Source organism: Cnephaeus nilssonii (genome assembly GCF_951640355.1).
Source record: "Cnephaeus nilssonii genome assembly, chromosome: 10".
NCBI lineage: Eukaryota > Metazoa > Chordata > Mammalia > Chiroptera > Vespertilionidae > Cnephaeus > Cnephaeus nilssonii.
In genome coordinates this window covers 59,692,522-59,720,149 of record NC_137081.1, presented here as the reverse complement: position 1 = coordinate 59,720,149, position 27,628 = coordinate 59,692,522, and the positions used below count along the sequence as shown (strand labels likewise).

The 27,628-nt window shown below is 34.8% G+C and overlaps 1 protein-coding gene across 4 annotated transcripts in view; it reads left to right on the top strand.

Annotated features, from left to right (window-relative positions):
• Nucleotides 1-27,628, top strand: part of GALNT13 (polypeptide N-acetylgalactosaminyltransferase 13) — a 504,499-nt gene that overhangs the window by 299,685 nt on the left and 177,186 nt on the right. For all 4 annotated transcript variants that reach the window (XM_079782941.1, XM_079782940.1, XM_079782939.1 and 1 more), the window contains exon 8: nucleotides 13,346-13,463. In XM_079782941.1, coding sequence (XP_079639067.1) covers nucleotides 13,346-13,463 — 118 coding nt within the window. The remainder of the gene's footprint in view (nucleotides 1-13,345; nucleotides 13,464-27,628) is intronic.

The window sequence follows — 27,628 nt, the reverse complement described above, 5'->3', positions numbered from 1 at the left end:
TACTGAAATGTATATGTGTTATAGTAGAGGTGTACCCAAAATTAAAATAATAAAAAAATGTTTCGGTAAATATTCTAAATTTACTTGAAGAACTATCTTCCTGACAGATACAAGAGAAAGATCCATTTAGTCAATTTTACTATATTAATAATTATGAAGGATTTATTATTTGTTCTAAGTCATTGAAAATAGCTACTTAGTTTGAAATATGTATTCATAAAGTACATTTTTTCTTAATAAAAAATGAGAAATATATGCATCTTTAATTTTCTAGATAGTTATTACCCACTTTATGAACATAAAATTATCATCTTCTTACTTTAACATATCATTGTGTACTTCTTAACTGCAATACAATTTTGATTTTATGAATAATATTTTGTGGAAGGAGTTCACTAGTTTAGCTCTTTAAAGATTCATTTGGCAAATCATCATTTAGTTAGAATAATAGAGAAATACCCTAACATTCTAAAACAATATATGTAGCCCATTATCTAAACAAGAATGTTTCCTAACCTAATGAAGGATTGACTTATCCATTGGCAAGATTAATTATGTAATGAATTAATTAAAACTAACTAACAATTCACTAATAGAAGGGAACAGCTCTAATTGTTTGTTATTGAACAATTAAATTTGAGGCTGTTAACCCTCTACAGGAGGTAGTACTACATCAAAGAGAAAAAAAATATGGCTACAAACAATTGCATAAAGATGTGAAATTATTATATCAGCATTTAAAGTGTGATTTAGCAGCCCTGAAATCTTGTAGCAATCTGCACATTCACCAAGTCTTACTGAACCTTGCCTTTAATGATTTGAGGAAATACAATAGTTCATATTACTATTATTTATAAGAAATTCTGGTAACATTTAGTGTTAGCTGATTTTTCAACTTCAGATCCCAAGTGAAAACTGTCAAAATACTTGAAAAATACACTCAAATATAGATGTGTTTATTCATTTGAAAATGAAGTAATAAAGAATGTGTTTTGTTTTTTTTGAAACATTGATCATGGAGGTAATAGGATTGTAATCCGGCATAGTCTGAAACTGTCCCCCAGGTGCACTGCCACTGGGGCCTCCTGGGAGGCGCAGGATCAGCCACCACCTGTGCCCTGCCTGGGACCACCTGACACTCGCTATAGAGTGATCTTCAGATGGTTGCTACTTGTTTGGGATTTGAAAGTGCCCAGGAGAGGCCATGTTGCAAGACAGGCCACATTCCTCGTAGTGCCAGGACCAGGATCACTTAGCAAGAGACATAGGTCATGCAGAGACCAGTTGCTGCTTATTTGACAGATAGTAGGAAAGGCCGAATCATGAGGCATGAGAGACCATTTGTATGGAAAAGCCACTGTAAATGGCTTGGATGGGCCCACAAATTGGGTGGAGCAGTGTCTCAAGGAATCAGCAAGGCTGGGCTAACAGTGTTAACCAGGTGGATGGAAACTCAGATATGTCACCCACCTGCCAGCTCTGTGGGGAAAGGGCTCATCAAAGAACAATGGCCTCTGCCAGCACTTCTGTCTGGGAGAAACCTGCACCAGAACCTTGAGCTGGGAATTCTGTTGTGGGGCCAAGAACCCTTGCTCCTTAGAGTGTACCTTTCTGGCCAAGATTTCTCTCTTGATTTTTAATGACCACACGTGGGGGTGAGACCAGCCCATTCTGTGTCTCCGCCCCTCCTAGAAGTCTTGATGTGGCTTCTTCTGTATATATTTATTCATAGGACTTCTGTTCAGCTAGATTTCAGGTAGTTATGAATGATGATTGTTCTGTAATTTAAATAATTTTTAAATTATAATTTTTAAATTGTAATTTTTATGTCATTGTGGGTGGTTCCAAGTGCCATATTTACCTATGCCACCATCCCAACCAGAGCCTACCTTTATTTTCTCACAGAATGAAAAGGTAGATAATTATATGGTAGCCAACATTCATAATAATTTACTGATCTCATTCATGAAAGTAAAGATTTACATAGAAATCGGACATTATCTCTCATCTTTTATTAACTAAAACATAAGATGAAATAGCCTACTTGCTATACTTTGTGGCTTTATTGTAGTAACACGGAAAGCTGATAAAAACTAAGTATATTTTATTTGTATCCTTCAGTAACGGCACAGTATTTTGCTCTTTAAATTGCTGAAGGAGCCAGAGCAAAAGAAAAAGAGAATGCTATCTTTGCTGATGTTTCTAGATATTTATGGCAAAAGGTTAATTAATGCATGGGTTATGTTGTAACAGCCCACAGGTAATTTTCATCAGCATAGCTATCATGTGAACTTTCTTTGTACTTATAATCTATTACTTGAAGATGTGATCATTTTTCTCACATTTATACAAACACATTAATCATTCTAGGTGTTGAAGACGTTTTTTTCTTATTTGATTAATAGAATTCTGAATAGCTAAAGTGATTAAAGAGGTTGAAATTTTAGTTTTCTTAGTGGAATATTTCTTTTAAAATGTCAGTTAAGACAGAACTTCCTACTGACTATAATTTGCTAATTTAGTCATCACTTAAAAATACAATCAAGCCTCTGTGTATATAGAGAACCAATTTGAACTTGTGACCTAACCTTAGTTATACCACTTTTAAATTAAAGTTTATAATTGTTATTATTATTCTCTTGTCACCTCTAGGCTTTGATATTTCAATTTGATAATAAATGAAGTGTGTGAAATACTTGGTATTTGTGAAGTTATGAGAATGGAATAATAGCACATTTAATCCCTATTATTTAGTTTTCTTTAATCTGTAAACTCTCCTTAATATTTTAGTTGTTAAATTATATGACTTTTTAGGAATATCTCAATTATAGGTGCAACAATCGAGTAATCAAATTGTTAAACCAGAGGTCATATACCAGGAGTTAGCATGTCAAATATGCTGTGTAGGTGAATTTTTACTTGGCCTACATAGTGTTTTGAATTTTAAAAATTACCACCACCAAAAACATGAAATGTTTTAAAGAAAAATCTGGATTTTCAGCTTTTCTTGAGAGTCAGAATGTCTTGCTCTTATGGTCCTGGGTGCCTAATTGGCACCATCAGGTGGAGTTGAGTAGAACCTGTCCCTATAGAAGTAGCATGAAAGTGTAACATAATCCCTATAACTCTTTTTGTGTGTGTGTGTCCCTGACCCTGAGGCTGAGGATCAGTTGTTGCCATTTGTCATCATTCTTATACTTGGAAAAATATTTCTCTGTGCCTGCTTCCCAACCAAAGGTGAAATAAATATGCTAATTACAACTAATCAATTCCACATATCGATATTATTTACCTGACTAAAATCTTTTTAAATTTGTAACTTTTGACTTAGAGGAAATGGCTGCATTTTAAAGATTAATCAAGTTAGCCTTGTATGAGTATACATATTCATAACCTAATGGAATAGCAACTAGTAGCATAAATTATCTGGTAGTGCAGATAATCTCCCAAATCATTTAATTAGTTTGGGGGATGTATGTTTACAATTTATGTAACTTTTGAGTTGATTTGGTTCAGGCTATTGGAATGAGTTTGATTTCATATGCAAATACACATTGTGCACCATGCTAGGTTTTGCACATACGAAGATTAATAAAGCATTCTGTGCTCTAAGGTTGCTCACTCTCTGGGAAGGGTCATATGTATGTTGGATGAGGGAAAAAGACCAGCATATGCGGTCAGAGCGTGGCTACACAGGAGTTAAACTCAGCCAACTGCTAGAGTTGTGTGGGCTTCTGGAAAAGAATCCACCTCTATTCTTATTCATAACTTTCACCTTTTAGTTATGCCTTGTAAGTAATCCTCAATAGTTATAAAGATATTTGTTTCTACTTTAATTTCTTAATTATTAAAATAGATATCTTTACTAGGAAGCTATAGGTTATTTAACAAGCCTATTTAACTTTTTTTTAATCCTTCTTTTCTTATTTTATAGACTTTTGCATTTAGTTATTATTAATAATCTTAATATGACTTCTTTCATTTTCACTTGGAGTACCATTTTCATTATCGTCCTAAAGCAAAATAAAAGAATTTTATATATTTTTTCTAATTCTTGCTATCATAATAAATCAAACATAGATATAATTATGAATTTTCTCTTTCTGACACATTTTACTTACTTTGATATCCCTTTTAGTAACATGTGACTGATCTCTTACATTTATTTTTCTTTCAAAGAAAGGAATTTATAAAGAAGAAAAAATTAATAGCGTTCTTAATAACAGCTCAGATGACAGTTATTGTGCCTTTATTGGGAAAAACTCATAGAAATTTTACATATCTATTTCTAGCATCTTTATAGTATGACATTACAGAAGAAATATTAAAGCTGGCTTTGAAGAATCTGGGTTTTATTTCAAGCTCCTCCAATTGGAAAATTACCCAGTCTTCTCAACTATTAAATGGAAAATTATTCTCGCTGCCTTGCTTAAGTCATGAAGTGCTATAAAATATTAACTGAGAAATGTATTTGAAAGGTGTTATTTTAAATTTATTCCTGATATAACATATGTGCATTGCAAAATAAATGTGACAAGTACCTAAAGCATAATGAAAAAGAACACCAACGAGCCACTTTTTTAAATATTTTGTTATATTTCCTTCTGGGTACATTTCTCCATAGTTTAGAAATTGCTATATCATGGGTATTTTCTTATGCCAGTAATTTTTTTCACAAATAAAAATTTTAATAGCTCTAATATCTCAATTATTTACTTAGCTTCTCCTATATTTTTCATAGTCTAAAATCATTGGAGAGTTTATTTATACTTCATTCTTGCCAATTATGTCTTCTTATCTATAGTTTTTATAGATAATGTGGTCTCCTTAGAATTATGCAGACAATATGAAATTTGTCTTAATATTGTTACCTTCTGCCAATTTATCCTCTTCAATTTATTGTTCCTCTAGTAAGTGTAATAAATGAAAACCATTTATTTTATTCTGAAAAATGTTATAAAATATAGTCATATTTCTTATTATTTAATAGCAATTAATAATGTAATTTTTTAATTTAAACTCATGTATTTTCTATTAGGTTTTTCTCAATCCAATGAAAATATACTTTCAATTAGAAGACAGAGCAGAGATAAATTCTCTCAAAGCCTGTGAGACACTTCTTTACAATTGGAGATACTAAAGCAACAGCACAGGGAAAGGTCAAGGTTGTGAACAGAACAAAGACTTCCATAGAAATAGTTGAATTTTGGAATGTTCAGCTATCCACATTCTCACCTACTCATGTTAAAACCTAATACTTGTTGATTGAGAAAAAGATACAAACTCACATGGAATCTATGAATTTATATTCTTTGGAGAAAAATTGCATGTTTATATTATATTGATTTCTAATTGTTTAGGGTATAAGTTATAAGACTTTCCTAGCAGTTGGTTGAGATGAGAACAAAACAAGGGTAGTATAAAAAGTTTTCAAGGTGATGAATCAAATATCACATTAATATGCTGAATAATTTTATCGCGTTACCCAAAATATTTTAAAATATCTGATTTCAGACGGCCTCATTGCTTATTTTGACCCCTCTTATACAATGAAAGTCAAAGGACAGATCAAATCCTGTGCCAACTACTGTGCATCCTCTTGGAAGCTAATGGTCTTATCAGTTCATGAGGAATATTAAAAATGAAAATATACTTATAAATTAGAAGACAGAGCAGAGATAAATTCTCTCAAAGCCTGTGAGACACTTCTTTACAATTGGAGATACTAAAGCAACAGCACAGGGAAAGGTCAAGGTTGTGAACAGAACAAAGACTTCCATAGAAATAGTTGAACTTTGGAATGTTCGACTGTCCACGAAGGAAAAAAATAACTGCTCTTTTTCTTGGGAATGTAGGTATTTGAGCACATATAAGGTATTTGATTCTGATACTTGTTAAATTGGTTCTTGGGCAGAAAAATAAGCCATTTCCCATACTAAGAAAAACTTTAATTTTTTTCTTATCCTTTAAAATAGCTTTGAAACTGTTTGTGTTCCATAGCTTCCACAGGATTTGAGTAAGCTTTCTTGCTTAGAGCTTAAGCCAGAATAAACTCCTACAGCAACAGTTTCTTTTCTATAGAAAACTGCATCATCTCACCCAAACATATGTTCAAATGAGTGTCATGGTGTGAAATATTGCACTGAACTTCCCACTTTTTCTCTGTAAAAACCTTTAATCACATTCAACATTTGATTATTCATTGCTCTAATAAAATAATTGTTATGCCTTTGCTTCTTTTCTCTCTCTTCTGCTTTCTATATTTGGGTACAGTGGACAGATTAAGGAAGGAAGAAGAGAGACTCAGCATGTAATTTTCCTTTGATTTCAAAACCTGCCAAATGTTTAACCAAGTGAAGTCATTATAATCTATGGTATTAAAAATAAAATTGTTTTACTATTTTAGATTTTTGTGCCTCACATATGTATATGTAATGAAATATTTATATTTGTCATTTCTTTTTATTATGGTTTATACTGTATGAGAAATGTTAGTAATGTAGAGCTATAAATACTAGCAGCCTACATATTGTGATATTTGACCAATGCAAATAACAGCTTAAAGCTGAGCTATAGTCTCTCAAATCTTCTTTAGATTTTTTTTTCTCCTGACACCTTGGGTATTTGCCAGGTAAGATTAAATAGAATCCTGATATAGCAAAGAAAAAAATAGTGAGAAGAAATAATGTTTATATAACTTCGAAGAAATTGCTCTGAAAAGCATTGCTAAAATTCACAGGAAAACATGGTACATAAATTTGGAACTGGAAATCAGGAAAATGTATTTTGAATTAGCTACCTCAAATTCTTTGCTGTATAAGTTAAAAGGATCAACTGAGAGACCTCTGATTAGTAGATGATGGAAGGAAGGAAGGAAGGAAGGAAGGAAGGAAGGAAGGAAGGAAGGAAGGAAGGAAGGAAAGAAGGAAGGAAGGAATGAAGGAAATATGTTTTTTTTTAACTGGGCCACTCACTACTATTTGTGGTCCTAGAACAAGTCATTTGAACACATTGTGACTAAATTTTGTTGATCAAATCTGTAGAGTTCTGTAGTTCTAAATACTATAGTTCTATTAAAAATTAATTGGACTCTGAAACCAATAAAAAATAAAGTTGATTGTAATCTTGGCAAACACAGATGTTTTCTTCTTTTTAAGTAAAAATAATATTTATAATGTATAGTACTTGTTGGTACTATGCTTAAAGTGTTACATGCATTAACACATGTCCCCATTTTATAGATGATGAAATTGAGGCACAGAGTTTAAGCGGCTTGCTGAACATCATCTGTGGGGATGAGTTTTGAACTAGATACTAAGTCCTTACTCCTAAAAACTAAATGTAGCTGACTCTTAGAGACTCCTTACTGTGTGCCTGCTTTTCATACATATTGTGATAATCCCAGTGTGAAATGTAGGATACATTATTTTCTCAGTGAAAATGCAGGCATTTCAGTCAATAATCACATTTACTTTATCATTTAAAAAATTTTTTAACTTCTGGTTAAAAGATACAGTTATGTTTTTATGTCAAATACTTACTTTTTGGAGTCCTTTAATATGTTACATTGTTACAAAGCTTTATATCTTTAATTCTGAAGTACTATCACACTGAACTCCCAAAACCCCTTTTAAAGACTTTAAAAATCTTGGAATCAATGAAGACATAAACTCATCAGTTTATCAGGTGTGAGCCAAGATTTTTGTTATAGTTTTAGAAATAAAATTGTAGGTAATTTAAACTTTTAAATAGATTGTTGTTGTTTTTTGTCCATGAAATACATTGCTCATTTTAAAATTTTATTTATTCAGTAAATATATATTACTAGTCTAATGCTATTAAACCAATATATTGAGTATACTTACAGAAATAGTAAAATGTACATAGACATAATATGTAATATTTGATAGCAGTCACAAGTGCCTTGAGGCAGAAATAGGGTGTTATAGAAGGTAGAAGGGAATTATTACATCTAGATTGTACTAAGGGCAGACTGCATGGAATCTGTGTTTGTAATGGCCTAAGAATAGAGCAAGTGTTTACAAAGGAAAATAAAAGTGACAAATAGATTTGAACATATGTACCAAGGTGAGAAAGTGTGAAACGTTTAGTAGTAAAAGCTAAACACTTTAAATACAGGGAAATAGTTCAAAGGATAGATGGAGCTCATTGGGTGACTCCAGATCCCTGGTGCCAGGATAAGAAGCTGGCATTTATTCCTTAAATTAGGGATTTGAACATCTGGTTAACATTTTTAGAGAGTTTTAATTTAGAGAAATTAATCTGGCTATGGTTTATAGAATACATTTTGGAAGCAGCAGGCTCTAAAAGCAAGAAGATTCCATTAGCACACAGAAATATGGGGACTAAAATTGGATAGTGACCATGATAACAGAGAACACAGGGAAGCATCAAAAGTGCTTTGGAAAGAAATTGGAAGTATTTGGGAAATGAATGAATGAGCCACAAAAATTAAAGGTGCTGAAAGGCATTTTCATCATTTTATATTAAGGCTCTGGGAAGGAAATAGAGGACATTGAGAGAAGCAGATATAAACGGGTAGCACATTCTCAGTTCTGTGCTAAGCACAATGAGCAGAGTCAGAAAGATTTTTTTTTAAAGAAAATAACTAGTTATTTAAAAATAACATTTTAAAGAAAATAAAAAAGCACACAATGCAGAGGGAAGAAGAGAGAAAAGAAGCACAGATTAGGAGTCCCACTCATAGAGGTGACAATTAGAGACATATGACAAATGAGTTTATAGAAGGATAGAAAGAGAAAAGTGTTACTGAGAGACCCTTGGGAGGACTACATTTGGGGACAAAAGACGATAATTGTTAAGTGCACATTGTTAGGAAACAATGATATAAATTGTATAGTGCACTCATGTTGCAGATGTGAAACTAAGAACTTGACTAAGATCTGACAACCAGCAAGGGAAAGGAAGAGGAAGGGGCATCAATAAGAATCACAAAATGAATATCCTACTTGGAAGAAGGAAAAATCTCTCTAGAACAATGCAAGGGGAGTCAGAGATGAAAAGATTTCAAGCAGGGGAGCCGATGAATTGTGTTAAATGTTTTCAAATGGAGACGTCCAGGAAAGGCAATTGAGGTTCATAATCGATAAGGCCTTTCAGAATAAAAAGTTGTCGTAGAGGTGGGAGCAAGATCCAGATTTTAGTTAGAAAGTGAAGGGGAGTTGAGGGAGTATATAGAAAGTATCCTTTCAAAAAGGTTATCCGTGAAGGGAATAGAAAATATATGTCCCTAGTTTAAATGAGTCTTAGGATGGCATTGAAGGTGTATTTTGATTTAGCATAGAACTTAATTGAAGAGTTTTATAAGCTCAAGACGACAATCTGGATAAGTCAAAAGGCATAAAACATAAATGTAATAGCCAATGAAAAAGTGGCTGAAAGAGTAGTCAGAAAAGAGCCAGCTGAGAGGACAAGAGTAAATGCTAGCCCATAATGAGAAGAAAGGAGATATTCTTGACTCTGAAATAAGAGAGAGGGTCAATAAGAACATCTATCATCTATCTATCTATCTATCTATCTATCTATCTATCTATCTATCTATCTATCTAATTATCTATCTATCTAGAGAGAGGTAGAGGTAGAGAGTGAGGGAGTTCACATTTTATGCATTGACTCAATCTCTAGTTTCTAGAGAAGCGTCCCAAACTTTTGGAAAAGTTTCAAATGAGACAAGTGAACAAATAAACATAGGTAGAAGGATCCTTAGCAATTTGTGGACTAAGCAGAGAGTCAATAGCATGGACTTCCAGTATGACCAGTTGAACTCATCATATTACTTTTTCAATGACTTTGTGGGTCTTCGGAGCATAAATAGATGAGGTAAAGGTTAATCTTACCCAGGTACTATATTTACAAAAAGAGAATGAGTTATATAAGGCCAGGGCAGAGAACCTAGGGGGTTAGGCTAGTTTTTTTTCCTTGACATGGCTGAATCTTGGAGATGCAGTGGGAGAAAGAAAGCAATTCCTGAAGGGGATTATTATGTGAGAACGTTGAATAGCTAAGAAACCAAAATCACCAATGAAGAATAAAAAATGACTTCCATTGGATTGAAACAAGAGGGCTTATAAAATAAAGTTGTGTTCAGAGTGGCAGATTTCAGAGTTCAATGTCTTGGATATGAAATAGTTCTAAATGGTTTTGAAATCTAAAATGGGGGTGTGTTTATGGAGAGCTAAAATTAAGGACATTCAAGTCTTTTGTTTGAATGGTTACATCAACAACAAAGATATATCACCTAACTTTATTATGTGCTGGGCACTGTGCTAAGTGTTTTTCTTCTATTAATTCATCTTCACCTACCTACTGTGTATGTAGTAGGTCACGTTCATAGCCATTGAGCACTGCACCACCCCCTCCATTGAATGAATTAGTTGGTTGGTGTGACATTGTATAAACACAATATAAAAAAGAATATAATCTCAGATAATTCAACTATAATCAAGGTCTTTATCTTCTAGGCACCTGAACACTTAAGGTTCACATAGGCATATATAAATTGCTCATTTAGTTTACTTATAACAGAATGTGTTGCATAACACTGGCTTTGGCTATAAATATAATTTAAGGAATCGTCTATAAACTATTTGAGACAGCTGACATTGCAAAGACAAAAAATTGTCTCTAGCAGCTTATTTCCTCAGAAATACAGGATTTTTTTTTAGTTGCTATTTTATTTTTGTTACTTTTCAAGAATAAGTGAAACTTTTTGAGTCATTCCTATATTTAAATATGATTTATTGTAGGCATTTATTATACATTTCTCACACATGTATAGGAATTATGACCAAAATGTAAGATCAAAATCAATACTGGTATTTAACTTTAATGCATTAGTCCTTTATTAGCAAGTAGATAAGTGGATAGGCACTCTTAACTGATCATTAAAAATGCATTACTTAACATTCTTAAGCACTTGGTTGCATTATGACAGGATAATTGAAGCAGTTTTTTTGTTCCTCATTTCATTATATAAGCTTTCCAGCACTCTAGTACCGTATATAGTTATTGCCATAGAGTTCCAAAACCCCAGTCAGGTGAGGGTTGTGGCTACCATAAGTACCATCTGTTTCACTTTGTTAGTGTTTCTCTAATAATTCAGAAGGTCAGTGATGCTGTTCCTGATAGGAACTCAGCAAGACTAGAAGTAATAAAACTGCTCAGAGACTAAGAGAGCCTGTGCTTCTCCAACTGATGGGCAGTTAATTACCTGAGAATAAGACAGTGAGAGCCCTGGGAGAAATCAGGAACGTCACAGTCTGGTAGCTATCCAAGTACAATATTATTGGGTGGTTTTTCATTGAACTGTACTGTTCAATTAGAGGACATGAGCATATCCTGTGGCAGAAGAGGATATAATTTCAAGAAAAGCAAAACAATTGATATTGTTCATCCAATATCAGACTAGGTGGATGAACATTCCAAATTAGTTACTCAACCAGTGTTTCTCCTCTTGAACAGCACGTTACAATTAGCTGGGAACTTTACACAACACCAAAGGTCTGGCCCCATGTCCTGTTAATGAAATCTGAATCTATGGAGAGTGGTACCCAAGCATGGAAATGCATTTTTTAAAAGTTTATCAGGTGTGCTAAGATGATTGGAAACCACTATACTACAATTAATGTTCAAAAATATTAATTTCCAATGTAGATAAATTCAGTTGTGAACAACTAGAATTTTCTTTCCTTTTATTTTTTTAAAGAATGGTTTCTTGATTTTAGAGAGGAAGAGATATGGAGAAAGAAAGAGCAACATAATAGACTGCCTCTTGCATGCGCCCTACCAGGGATCAAGCCCCCAACCCTGGCATGTACCCTGATCTGGAATCCAACCAGCAACCTTTTGGTACATGGGACTATGCCCAACCAACTAGGCCACACTTTTTTAGTTAAATTTATAATACTATATAATAAAGAGGTAATATGCAAATTAACCCTCATGCCCTCACAAGATGGCTGCCTATGACCAGGCCGGCAAGGGGGTTAGTGAGGGACAACCAAACGACTGAACAAGCAGGCTGCGTGGGGCGACCAGGCTGGCAGTGGGGTTAGTGAGGGTTGACCAAAAGACTGAACAGCAGGCTGCATGGGGCAACCAGGCCAGTGGGGGGCCATGAGGGGTGACGAGGCCAGTGGTGGTGGGGGGGGCAGTTGGGGGCTACCAGGCCAGTAGGGAGGGCAGTTGGGGGCAACCAGGCCGGCAGAGGGGGCAGTTAGGGGCGATCAGGCCAGCACACAGAGGTAGTGAGGGGCGATCAGGCCAGCAGGGGGAGGGCAGTTAGGGGTGACCAGGCAGGCAGGCAGGTGAGCGATTAGGAGCCAGCGGTCCAGGATTGTGAGAGGGATGTCCGACTGCCAGTTTAGGCCCAATTCCAGGATCAGGCCTAAACCGGCAGTCGGATATCCCCGGAGAGGTCCCGGATTGGAGAGGGTGCAGGCTGCACTGAGGGCACCTCCACCCCCATGCTCAAATTTCGTGCACCGGGCCTCTAGTACTTGTATAGAAAGACTTGTATAGTTCACACATCAACATTGCTTTAATGATCTTTTAAAATTAATTAATCATTTAAAACGAAACATTTGACTTCTTAGTTCTTATAGAGAAGTTTCAAATTTGAGAACCAAAAGCATTTATTTCTAGGAAAATGTTTTAGTATCTGTGCCAAATTTACTTTAAATCTCTGCATAGCAAAGGGATCTATGTTTCTCCAGTGCTATATGATTGATTGTGTTATTTTAGTTAGGTAAAGGGAAGAATATGTGATTAGATGTAAAGCTCTGATGTTTGAAAATACTTCTGTAATTCTTATTACTTAACTGTCTATAAACATTTTATAGCATTCAATATTTTTCATATTTAAGTAGGCTATATATATTTCCATAGAAAAACCATTTTCACGTGAAAATGATTTATAATCAGATGACAAAAGATCACAACTGGCAGTTTCATGATTAGTAATCTCTTAAAGGGTGGTACAAAGAGCACTAACTTCTCTTCACTTTGGCTTTCAAAAGGAATGTAGATGTCCTCCTCTTAAGTGCCCTGTGTTCCTTCCATGTGTCTGTATGATCACCTATAACAAAAAGAGGCTAATCTAAATTTAGTTTTACAGAAAATATGATAAAATGCTATTTACTAATTTTAAAACCTCTTATACCTTGGCTTTATGATTTCAGTTTGAGATTTTTGAGTAGTATTATTTTTAATGTAAAATGTCTCAAAGATATTTGCTACAGTCATTAAACTCCACATATTGTTTTCAAAAGATATTCTTTTCTTTTTGTTTTGTTTTTTCAACTAGGACCCCTACTATGGCTGGTGGCCTATTTTCTATTGACAGAAACTACTTTGAAGAGATAGGAACTTACGATGCAGGAATGGATATCTGGGGTGGAGAGAATCTTGAAATGTCTTTTAGGGTAATTGCCTTTTCCTTTATTTTTTGACTCTAAACATACTATTCTGTTGCATGCACACATAGACCTAGTCGTTTACTGTGGAATCTTTTTTTGTGAAGTGATGCAAATTGCTGATCTGTTGGTCATTTTAACACTTATTAAAAAGATTTGCTAGAGTCTTTTGCATGCAATATTTACTGTTAAATGGGAAATTTTAGGTATTTTTTTAAGTTTTCAAAAATAATTATTTTATTAATAGTACAAAGACATTGTCTTTCAAGTGTTTAAAATAAAGACAGGCTTTATTTTTTTTTCAATAAAGCAGTTCCCTATAAAATCAATGTGTATTTTGGCACTAAAACTATGTTATCTGAATTTGCAAGTGCTGTCTGAGGTTATTCTCAAATAATTTTAACAATAATCTGGTGAAAGGATTTCTGTATAATTGTGTGTGTAGCATGACTACTTTTACAACCATAGACTTTGTTTGATGAATCAGTTTAAATAATGCAAATTCACTTATTAAATGACCTTCTAGGTAAATAAAAATTAAGGATTACTCCCTCATATATATGATTTAAGAAACATATGAATATTTTTAACATTTTGTTATATTCATAAATTTAAAATACAGACACATAAATGTGCTTTCATGCTATCAAATAAGTGCTAACATACTGTTGTTTTTTCTTCAAACCACATATATTATCATTTTAAGTGAAATAAGTTAGTAGCACTGTTATTTTTTCCATTTTAGAATTTAACATGAAATATTCAAAACACTATTGTTTGCCAAAATTATTTGTGCAATGAAATTATTAGAGTTTATATATATTTATCAATGATATATAGATTTATTATATACTTTGGACAGTAAAGTTTGTTTTTCACTTACAAAATATAATAATGTTCTATAAGAAAATGTTCCAAATTGAAACTAAGAATTACTTTGAATTTATATAATATGGAACTTAATGGATCTTGCATAATCTGAATTATTTTATAAGTACTAGAATGGCGTAGTTATACAATTGTTTGCCTATAAACCTTTCTTATAGTCAGATGTCTGAAAACATCATTAGTTAATGGAATTTTGTTCTTTCTGTATTTGCTTATATATTTATAGTCTATTGCAACTTGCTCTACAGTCTTAGTACAATACTCAGGAATGTGTTCTTGCATCAGGCACATGATGCATCTTTGCACAACCTTTGGGGACATTTGGGGACCTACCATTTTTACTTCATGGGGTTCAGAAAGTGCAGAGAGTAACAAATGACAGTTAAGAAATGGAAGAAGAAAAGAGAAAGAGGAAAGAAGGAGGGAAGGAAGGAAGGAAGGAAGGAAGGAAGGAAGGAAGGAAGGAAGGAAGGAAGGAAATTCAAACCTTAAAAGCAGTTTGTCCTTAATCTTAGATGTAATGATGAGAGTATTTACATACTAATAAACCAATATTCCTTGGATATTGCACTGAGATTACATAAGGAAAAAATCAACATGGGAATATTACTATTATCTGTGATTCTACAGCCCACCTTTTTTCATTCTTTTCTAAGATTCATGTTCACCTCTAGTCTTCTTGCCTGTTAAGCCTGATTCTCTGCCAATGGACTTCCATTGCTTTCAATACATAGCTCCAGTACTGGGTGGATACTCTTCATCTGATTTAAAGATGTGCTTAGGAGTAATTTAGTGTAATAAAACAGAAGAACATGATCAGAAAATGCAACAGAGGTATAAATGTATCAAAAAGGAAGACTTGAGAATATGAAATTTGAAAATTTGATAATATTTGATGCAGATACCAGGGGGACAGAGTGAATGCAACTAGTGGCCCTAAGTATGATCAGATCCCTAGAAAATGATATAAGAGGTTTACTGTGATTGGTTGCTTGAGCTTATTAAAAAATAAAGTATTCATAAGTGACTACTTTTCAATTGTTTTAAAACATATCATTGACTTCAGTTTCCATCTGATTTCAGTAGAAACAACCTATATATTTTGCTTTTTGATAGACTCTTGATTCATGCTTACTTTCCTTTCCATGATATGAATAGAACAGTTCACTTAATAACTAGTACCCTAGTTGAGGAAGATAGTAAGAAAAAAATGCTGAAACAGTATATTAACAAAGGAATGAGACTTCCCCGTTAGACTAATTATATGAAAAGATATGACTTAATAAAATGAGACTATATTGAGGATTTACAATCAGAAGACCTGAGACTAATATCCAGCTCAGTCATTATAGAGCAAACATATTTTGAGTATGTAATACATGCTTTACACATTCAAATGCTGAGACCACAAAAATGAGTAAGGCATAATGCTTTTACTCTCAAAAAGCAACATTTCTATGAGAGAGATACATAGTTATTATAGACAATAAAATACGATTTCTTAAAAAGAAATTTATGTATGAGGTGTCTTTGTCATGTAGGCAAATCATTTAACCTCAACTGTGGAAAGGTGATTGTAATCATAGTGAAATTCTATTTTGCAGCTCTGGTTTACGTAGATTTGAGGGTAATTAGAAAACAGAGAAATATTAAGGGCTTGCAAAATATCACGAGTCTGACTAGCCTTACGGGAGTTTAAGCCAATCTAAAGAATTGCATCTTGCAGATTTATTTATAATAATATCACTTGGTCTTTGATGCCCAGAGTATTGTAAGTACTGAGACATTGAAAATTTGATGAAAACTCTTAGATCTCCCCAGAGTAGGTTTTAACAGTTTCATAGGGTTGAAGAATTTCTTGAAGTGTCAGGATAAATAAATTTTGGCAAAAAATATTAGTGATTTCTAATATTTATAGAGCGATTAAGTGGAATAGTTGAGAATTGAACCCCAGTGTTCTGAGACCATCAGCTATGGTGCTAATTACCACACTGCTACCTCCTCATTAAGATTCATCCCTCCATAACATGTCACTCGTAACTGCTGATGATATTATCGGGAGAGAGAGGAGAAGCTAATATGCAAACGTGATCTTCCTCCAGGCTTCTGAGATGGCTGCCTCATCTAGTGATCTTATCTTCCTGTTATAGGCTTTAGTCTTCTTTGGTATATAACATACGTACATCTGATAACAGCGAGACTATGTACAGGTAGATGCTAATACTCCTGAAAGCTTAGCCTCAGATATTGCTCTCTACTTCCTTCCGCAACAATCATCCAAATAACATAAATCCCAAGAATACTGTCTAAACACAAATGTTGATTTATTTGCTGACATTTATTGAGTTTTTATTCAGTCAGTTCATGGGATACAGTAGTGAACAAAACAGACAAAATGGTGTGTCCTTATGGAAATTATATCTTAGAGAAGGAGACAGACAATAAACAAGGGAAGTAAAATACAGGGGCGGACAAATGTAAGTTTACAGTTGTGAGCAAGTGAAACAGTTTATTCTTGTATTATTATTTATTAATTATTGTATTATTTCCTATAGGAACCACTGTAAACTTACTTTTGTCCACCCCTGTATGTTAATATATTGGTGATAAGAGTTAAAGAGAAAAAATAAGGGAGAGGAATATGAAATGGTAGATGTTGGAGATTGGTAGGAGTTGAAATTTTAGATAGGAGAAACTCAGAAATGAATACCCATATAAAATAATTGATAAAAAAGTGAACCCATGATAATATATATTTACCATCAAAAGTGTCATTTTTAAGCAATATCTATGATGTCAGCATAAATACCACCCAACAAGCATCACCAGCAAAAGACCTTGCTTTTCATGAGTAATAGCACAGGAGCAATATTTCCAAGAATGCACAATATTCTGTTCATTTTGAAATGAGATAGTCTGCCATTGTTGAGCCAATTGAGGTCATAGGGGGAGAAAAGTGAGAAGTCATCAAGGGACACAGAAGAGTGTCCCACAGCCATGAATGATAGAGTAACAGTTACAAGAATGATCTAGGAGTCCAACAGCCTGGATTCAAGTTCCAGCTCTGACACTAATTAGCTGTACTAGAGGCCCAGTGCATGAAATCCATACACAGGGGGTGGGGGAGGTGTCCCTCAGACCAGCCTGTGGCCTCTCACAGTCTAGGAGCCCTCGGGGCTGCACTTGCCAGCCATGAGCTCAGCTCAGGGTTTCTGGTTGAGCACGCTCCCCCTGTGGGAGCGCACTGACCACCACGGGGCAGCTTCTGTGTTGAGCATCTGCCCCCCTGGTGGTCAGTGTGTGTCATAGCGACCAGTTGTTCCTCCGTTTGGTTGTTCCGATGTTTGGTTGATTTGCATATTAGCCTTTTATTATATAGGATGATTTGGGCAAGATACTATGTCTCCTCAGCTCGAGTTTCTTCACATCTACAATAAGAAAGTTTGTAGCACTTTCCTGATACGCTTTCAGAGATGATTAAATAAAGCTTTGTATATAGTATTGAGCACCCCAATGACCACACATATAGTAAAGTGTGTAATAAAAGGCAGCAATTGTTGCTGTGGTTATAAGCTGTGCAACTTTGAGTAAGTCCTGACACTCCTGAGACTCACTTAATAACAACCTTCCCCTTAAAAATAAGTACTTAACCATAGATAATCAATGAAGGGAATGTACATGAAAATACCTTTAAAGCTAGAATATGCAATACTTACATAAAGTACTACTTCCCTAATTGTTAGTTAAGATGTGGTTCTAAAACTTCCCTGCCCAGAAAAGAGATTAAATTTTTTAAATAAATCATTATTGTTCAGATTATTACAGCTGTTCCTCTTTTCCCCCCCAGCTCCCCTCACCCAGTTCCCACCCCACCCCATGCCCCCCCATTGTCCTTGTCCATAGGTGTAAGATTTTTGTCCAATCTTTTCCTGCACCCCCCACACCCCCTTTCCCCCGAGAGTTGTCAGTCCACTCCCTTTCTATGCCCCTGATTCTATTATATTCACCAGTTTATTCTGTTCTTCAGATTTTTTATTCACTTGATTTTTAGATTAACTTGTTGATAGATATGTATTTGTTGTCACTTTGTTGTTTATAATTTTTATCTTTACCTTTTTCTTCCTCTTCTTAGAGAATACCCTTCAGCATTTCATATAATACTGGTTTGGTGGTGATGGACTCCTTCAGTTTTTTCTTGTCTGTGAAGCTCTTTATCTGACCTTCAATTCTGAATGATAGCTTTGCAATCTTGGTTGTAGGTTCTTGCTGTTCATCACTTTGAATATTTCTTGCCACTCCCGTCTGGCCTGCATAGTTTCTGTTGAGAAATCAGCTGACAGTCATATGGGTACTCCCTTGTAGGTAACTAACTGTTTTTCTCTTGCTGCTTTTAATATTCTCTCTTTGTCTTTTGCCCTTGGCATTTTAATTATGATGTGTCTTGGTGTGGTCCTCTTTAGATTCATCTTGTTTTGGGTTCTCTGCACTTCCTGGACTTGTAAGTCTATTTCTTTCACCAGGTAGGGGAAGTATTCTGTCATTATTACTTCAAATAGGTTTTCAATGTCTTGCTCTCTCTCTTCTTCTGGCACCCCCATAATTCAGATGTTGGTATGCTTGAAGTTGTCCCAGAGGTTCCTTACACTATCTTCATAGTTTTGGATTCTTTTTTCTTTTTTACTTTTTTGGTTGGGTGTTTTTTGCTTCTTCGTATTTCAAATCTTTGACTTGATTCTTGGGATCCTCTAGTCTTCTGTTGGATCTCTGTATATTATTCTTTATTTCAGTCAGTGTATGCTTAATTTATGATTGGTCCCTTTTTCATATCCTTGAGTATCTCACTAAATTTCTCAAAAGTTTCTAGAAGATTCTTGAGTAACCTTATAACCATGGTTTTGAATTCTATATCTAGTATTTTGCTTTCATCCATTTCTTTCATTTGTGAATTGTTTCTTTGTCTCCACATTTTGGCTGCTTCCCTGTGTTTGTTTCTATGTACTGGGTAGCTGCTAAGTCTCCTTGAGTTGATAGAGTGGCCTTGTGTGGTAGGTGTCCTATAGGGCCCAGTGGCTCAGCCTCCCCAGTCAGCTGAGGTGGACGCTCTTGGTGTACCCCTTTGTGGGCTATGTGCACAGTCTTGTTGTAGTTAACCCTTGATTGCTATTTGTATCACTGGGAGGAATTGATCTCCAGGCCAATTGGCTGTGTTGACCAGCTGTGTCTACACTGGAAGATATGTTGTGCAGGAGACACCCTTATGGGGCAGGACTTGCTTCCGTAGGGCTTTGGTGCTCACTGAGTCTGCCCTTTGAGTGTGTCTCTTTTGGATGTGAAGAGTTGTAATCCAGTATGGTCTTACTCTGACCACTGTGTACACTGGCTCTTGGATCTCCAAGAAGATGCAAGGTCAGCCACTGTCTGGGGCCGCCCAGCGGAGCTACAGAGACATCTGCAGATTCCTCCTCTTTGTATGGGGTTTGGAAGTGCCCAGACAAGGCCCAGCTGTGAAGCAAGGCCGCTGATGCTGCCAGGCCTTGGGCCTTCTTTTGGAAGCTCTGGGGCTCTCTGACCCAGCTGCAGTTTGACAGGTTTTAGGTGAAAGGACAGGCCATTCATATACAAAAACCGATGTGCACAGCTTGGGTGGGGTTGTAAATTGGGTGGGGCGGGGTTTCTAGGAATCACCAGGGCAGAGCAAACAGCAAGGCTGCCAGTCAGCCCTGCACCAGAGAGGTCCCTGGTTCTCCACATCCTGGGCCCCCACACAGGAACAGTGATTGCTGCGAGCACCTCTAAGAGTAAGCCATCCTGGCGTTCCTGTCCCCATGCCAGACAGTCCAGTTTCTCCTCGTATGTGCCTGGGTCCCCCAGAGTCTCGCCTGGAACGAGTTCAGAGCAAGCGGGAGCTTGTATCTCCCTCCCAGTTTAAAGAGCAGCACTTTCCATGCCTCCACACCTCTTACCGGTCTCAGTGTGCTTTCTTCACCTCTCTAGTTGTGGGACTTCCTCTCAGCCAGCTTTCCCGTGGTTCTAGGTGGTAGTTCTCCTGCCGTTTAGTTGTGGTTTTGATGTGGTTGTGAGAGGCAGCAAGTATAGGTGATTACCTATGCCGCCATCTTGGTTTCTCTCCCAAGAGATTAAATTTTAGGAAAGAAAAAAAAACACTTTCTGTTTTGACTGTTTCAATGTCCTTTGAGATGACTACTGGCATCCTAAAAACCTAGAGTATAAAACATTTAGCTATACTCATAATCAATTTTAATAAAATAATTATTTTTAAAGAATCATCTAGACTAGGCATAACAGTTAACAGTTACTTGGGTTGCACATGAACACCCACACTTGAATCAATAAAAATGGACATAACACTGTATATGAAATAGGAGATTTAAGCCACTGGACAGCAGGTCATCGAGGACAGTGGTGTCCGAGAGATGGGACACAACAAGGAGAGCAATTGCCTCAGCTTTACTGCCAGAGCAACTTCAGAAAGAGAAGGAGGACCTGCACAGAGCCCAGTGGACTCCATGACGTGAGAAGTTGGAGGTGAATGACTGGGAAGATCAGGCAGCTAGAAGTTGGACTGAGTACCAGAGGGGAGAAAGCTACACAAACAGAACTCAATAGTAAACCGACCAGCACATATGTGAGAAAATGACCCAAACTGAGGAAAGAACCACGAGAAAGAGGTCTCTTTGCCCCTCATTTAGGACCAGCAAAAGTAGGCTGTACTCTCCAGCCAGCCTGATTCATGGGGCGTGGGCAGAGTAAATATTGGGGAACTCTGTGATACACTTTTAAATAACCCATGGATCAAAAAAGAAGTTCAAAATGAAATTAATAATATTTTGAACTGAATGAAAGAAAGGAAAGCACAGTGTTTCAAAGTTTGTAGTGCCGGAAAAGTAATACTTAGGGGGAACTTACAGCACTATACATCTCTGCTGAAAAAAAGAAAAATTGGAAATCAACGACTTCAGCTTCCTCCTTCAATAACTAGAAAAAGGAGGAGAACAAATAATAAAGATCAAAAAAAGGAGGAGGAAACAATAAAGATCAAAGCAGAAATGATAAAATGTAAAAGAGAATAAGTTTCCTTGAGAAGAATAGTAAAATTGATAAATTTCTAAGCAAACGTAATAGAAAAAAGAGAAGACAAATTACCAATATTAGGAACGAGAAAGGTGACATCATTGTCGATGCTAGATATAGTAAAGGCTTATAAAGTAATATTAATAGCATTATGGCAGTAAATTTGACTTCAATAAAATAGACAACTTCCTTAAAAGACAAACTATCAAAGCCCACAAGAAGTAGATCAATCAAACAGCCCTAAAAACTGGTAAAAAAAGAAAGAAAGAAAGAAAGAAAGAAAGAAAGAAAGAAAGAAAGAAAGAAAGAAAGAAAGAAAGAAAGAAAGAAGAAAGAAAGAAAGAAAGACTTGTACTTTAAAAAACGACTATTTGCAAAGGAAACCCGCTTGCCAGATGACTTCACTGGTAGATTCTACCCATAGTTTTGGGTAGAAATAAGAACAGTTTTACACAAACTTCCAGAATATTGAAGAGGAGATAATACCTCCCAATTTATTCTGTGAGGTCAGTTTTATTCAAATAGCAAAACTTGACAGACGTTAAGAGAATAGAAAACCACAAGTCAATACCCCTCATGAACATAGATGTAAAAATTCTAAATAAACTTTAGCAAATCAATCCTTTCAATATGTAAAATGAAAATGCATCATGACTAAGTGAGGATCACCCCAGGAATGGAAGGCTGATTTAACATTCAAACACCAATCAATGTAATTTACCATGTTAACACATCAAAAAGGAAAAAATCAAAGGATCTTCTGAATAGAAGCAAGAAAGGCATTTGAAAAAAATCCAATTCCATTCCTTATTAAAAAACAAACAGGACAAAAGCACAAACAACAACAACAAAAACCTGAGCAACGTAATTATAGCAGGGAACTTGCTCATCCTAATAAAGGGCTTGTAGGAAAAGCCTACCTCATATTACTGTTAAGAAACCAAATGTTTTCTTCTTAAGATCAAAAAAAGATAAGGATATTGGCTTTTACCACTTCTACTTAACAGTATAATGCAGGTTTTAGGCAGTACTAGAAGGTAAAAAGTATAAACAAATGCTATCCATATTGTAAAAGAGAAAGTGAGACTGACATTCCAGATGACATGATTATCTAGAAAATCCAATGGAATTTATTTCAAAAGCTACTAACACAAGCAGGTGATCTACCCAGTTTGCAAGATACAAGAATATTATATAAAAATCAATTGTATTCCTGTCTATATTAGCAGCAAACAATAAAAAATCTAAATAAAATTTAATTTATAATAGAATCAAAGATATGAAATAGTGATAAATCTGACAAAAGGTATACTAAAATCTAAAATTTTAGGTAAATGCAAACTAATCTATAAGTGATAAAAAGCAGACAAGTTGTCTATGGACAGCAAATTGGGGTGGGAAACTAGAGTTGGAAGGAGGGATTCCAAGGGGGCATATGAAAACTTTGGGGGATAATGAATATATTTATTACCTTGATTGTGGTGATAGCTCCACAGGTCTTACATAAGCCAAAACTTATCAAATGGTACATTTTAAATATATGCAGTTTTATGTATTTTAATGATATGCTATAAAGCTGTTAAAATATTAAAGCATGCACATACACACACACACACACACACACACACACACTGCTGGCATCTACAAAAAGAAACAAATGAAGAAACATGTAATTGATGGTATCATCTACTGCAGACATGTATTATTCAGTCTAGATCCTCAGTATGTCTTAGCCTACTTACTTTTAAATATCTACTGATGTGAGTCAAAAATCTACCTCTTAAGACAATTGTGTGGAAATGAGATAATACTTATTGGAGTTTTTCATAAACTATTCTGTACTGCAGAAATATTAGTTTCATTATCATTACCCTTAAAAAGTAGAGGCAGTTTTGTCAATAAGCAATATTTTAATTGACAGGATGGGGTTTACTTGAAATGATCCAATTTTTCTTTGTCTTTAAAATCACAATGTAAACAGCAGTAAATTTATCTGAAGGATATAACCAAGTGAAATGTCCTATGATGTGAAATCCGCTTATTTCCAAATTGCACAAGCAATGAAGTGAAAAAGAAATAGAAGCAGACATCATAAATAATGGAAAAATGAAAGGCAGACGGTTTTATCGAACAGAACAGTATGGTAAATGAGGCAAAGAAGTTTGTAGACTTTGGGGGATTGTAGTATCCAGAATTTTAAAAGAAAGTAAAGAATTTTCTAGAAATGTCCACATGATTTTGACAAGTGAAAATGTCAATCATAATTTTAGACAGAAACAAATTTAGACAAAGTCTAGTTCTTTTAGAATTCTGCCTTTTTTTAAAAAAAACTTAATATAAATCTGAGCATAATGGATTGTCTATGTTTAAAACTTGACTATTTTGTTTTATTGAGTTGCTGATAAAAAACAAATTTTAATAGAAAAATTGCAGTTAAGTGAATTTAACTTAAGTTCATGTTATCCACAATTTTGGTGGAAATGGTTTTGTGGAGCACTTTTATCTATAATAATAAAAGCATCATATGCTAAGCACGCTTAATCTATACCATAAAAGGCCTGTGGTCGTGATGCTGTAACAGCGGAAAGACCAAACAATTGGTCACGAGGAGATGCTCCATGCACCTCCTGTGGGCCGGGACTAGAGGCTTGTGTGGCAAGACGGGGCTCGCGTGGCCAGCGTGGGGCTGGTGGGGCCCGCGGCTCCCGCAGGGTGGGTCTGGGGTTCCGCCGGTGCGGCGGGTCTGGGTCTCACGCGATTTCGTATGCTGGGCCTCTAGTATTAATATAAAGATTTATTAGCCTCTTCTTTTCCTAGCTTTATTGAGGTGTAATTGCCAAATGAAAAGTGTGTATATTTGAGGTTTACAATGTGATGATTTGATATACAGGGGTAGGCAATCATAGGTTTTCCAGTTGTTCATATGGAAAATAATACAATTAATGAATAATAATACAAAAATAAAATGCCTTGCATACTCCCAACTGTAAATCTACTTTTGCCTTACCCTGTACTATATTGTGAAGTGGTTACCACAATCAAACTAATCAACACATCCATCACCTCACATAGTTGCTGTGTGTGCTTTGCTTTATTGCTCTTCACTCTTTTGCACTTCTCAAATATTGCTTTTATTTTTATTTTTTTAAGTAAGTCCAAGATTTGTGACAACCCTGCATAGAGACAGTGTATGGGTGCCATTTTTCCAACAGGCCCAAATGATGGTTAGCATTTTTTAGCAATAAAGTATTTTCTTAATTGAGGTATGTATGTTGCTTTTTTAGATATACTGTTATTGCACACTTAACAGACTACAATACAGTATAAACAACTTTTATATGCACCGGGAATTCAAAAATTTATGTTACTCACTTTACTGCAATAGTCACTTTATTGCAGTGGTCTGGAACTGAAACCACAATATCTTCAAGGTATGCCTGTATTTCATACAGTATTATTAACTATAGTTACCATACTGTACATTAGATATCAGAACTTATTCATCTTATAACTGTGTGTGTACTCTTATTGGCTTCTTCTTTTTTTTTGAGTCCAAGAGATTATAAACTGACATCATATTCATGTATAGCCTCCATAAAGAATATAAACAAATGTTGTCCTAGCCGGTTTGGCTCGGTGGATAGAGCATTGGCCTGTGGACTAAAGGGTCCCAGGTTTGATTCCAGTTAAGAGCAGGTACTTAGGTTGCAGACTTTATCCTGGGCCTCTGTTGGGGTGTGTGTGCGAAGCAACCAATCAATGTGTCTCTCTCACATTGATGTATGTTTCTCTCTCCCTTCCTCCCTCCCAACCTGCCTTCCTCCTTTCCACTCTCTAAAAATCAATAGAAAAAATATCCTTTGGTGAGGATTAACAACAACAACGAAAAGAATATAAGCCAATATTAATGAAACTGTCCAGCACATTTCTCTCAGGTTACCTATTTGGTGCAGGGTAAACCTAAGCACATTGCAAATGACTTGAATTTTTAGTTTTCGTGTTTACAATTAGATATTCTGGTGTCTGTTACCACGCTACCTTAATCCATTGCTTAAACATACCTTATTGAATCTCCTTATTCTTTGTTTAATTGAAATCACAGAAAAAATAACTCTGGGTAAGAGATAGCTGAGACATTGTTTATAAAGACTATGTTACATCTATTATATACATTTTAAAACCTTGGGTCAGTAGGATCCATATAATTATATTTAATTAAGATTCTCTAGAAGAATCAATTTTTCCAAAATAAAAGTGTGAGAATTTTATTTTGGATGTTAAATGCAATAAATACATGATTTCATATGCTCCTTTAGAAAAAAACAAATGAACAACAGGAAAATTAGACATTAATCAAACTTTAGGAGAATGTTAGCTAATGGTAGCAGAACTTGTTTTGCGTTTAAAACTATAATAGCCTAAGGCTTGGTAACTTTGATTACTCTACTTCTTCATTAAAACTTTCTGGTTCACAAAACCAGAACATGAGAATAGATTTAGATGGAATAGCCATCGATGTAATGCTTCACCTTGCAAACATACTACATGGAGACATACTTATGTTTTTAGAAATATAAGGCATTGTAGGAAACTTAGGTACACTAGAACTTGTTATTAATCTCTGCTTCTCTTTTATCATCTTAATCATCTCCTAAAGTTATTATTATTTTTTTTAAGAAACAAATGTCTCATGTTGTCACAGTCACAATAACATTCACTGCTCTTTTTCATGACCTCACAGTCTTATCATATGAGTGTTTCTCTGCAGAATGTAAACAGGGAATATTTATCAGCCTGCAAATATACTCATCTAATGTCTAACCTATGCTGTCTACTCTTTTATCTATTTATATCAATTTATCTATACTAAATTTATATGTATGTGTGTTTGTGTGAGTGTGAATGATATTTATGAAGACGCGGAATACAAGTTTCTAGTATTAATTAGTGCAAAGGATATAGTTTAACAATAAATTAAGAATTTAAGAAGTTATAGCATAAGTGGTCTCTATTGCCAGTAAATGCTGAGTGATATTCACTATACATCCTAAAAGAGTTGGGACTCAGATAATTAAGAGAATTAGGGAATTATTAAACCCTGGAAGATGGCTAGAAATGAAATGCATAAAAGGAAAGAAATGGAGTGAAAGTTATATAAAAATCTTGTGTAAAATATGAATTTTCATTTCCCTTAACATATAAAGCAGAGGTGAATGACATTTTTACAGGATTTATTCAGAAATATACATTGGAAATAAATTTTATTGGAAAATCATTCCAAATTTTTGTTCTTCTTTAATTAAATCATTGAGTGGAAATAAAGGTATGTGAAAAAAGAATTTGATTTTTGAACTATGATAAAATGTTGCTCCTTTACAAATACAGTGGTATTTCAAACATACTAAGCAGAATTTCCCTGCTTACAGCAATAAGCCAGGTATACCTGTTTTTTTTTAGTGAGTTTCAGTACATTTAGAAACCAAGAATCATTACTAGATATAAATATCTGAATTGTCACCTTTGGGAAACACACTCCAACTCTGTGACTGTTTGCTGACCCTTCTCTGCTAAAGTGGGCATACTCAATACGCACCTGCATTAACCTTAAACATTTATATGATCCTTCCCACCCTAAATATACAGAACCTCAATTTAACTGTTTGAATTTATGGCAATGAAAAAAACTACCGGAAGAAATTAAATGTGCTCAGAATTATTGTACAGATAAATATAACATCTTCTATGATGGCCAGATTTTACTAAAGCCTCTCATTAAGGGTCCTTAATTATACAAAATGGTGTGAGAATTAAGGCAATTATCCTGCTTATTTACATTTGAAATGCGCCTAAGTCATTCTGATGAAACATTTAACTTTTTTTTGTAGTAGCTAAAGATGCGGTGCTTGAATTGACTTGGAACTATTTATTTTACAAATTAAAGTTCCATTTTTCTTTATGGAAATGAGTTAAATAACTTCCAAAAATGTTTCTAGTTTTGAAATTTTTAGAATCATTTATATACACTGTGTTTGATTAAATGAGATAAACCTGTCATTAAATTCAAACCAAGTTTGCAAAATATACAATTCAAAGAATTTACTAATTAATTCAAAAATATTTAGTAGTTGGGTATAAGGAGGTAGAGGACACTAGGAGAGGGAGGACAGTCCCTGTTCTCATAAGATTATGCTGTT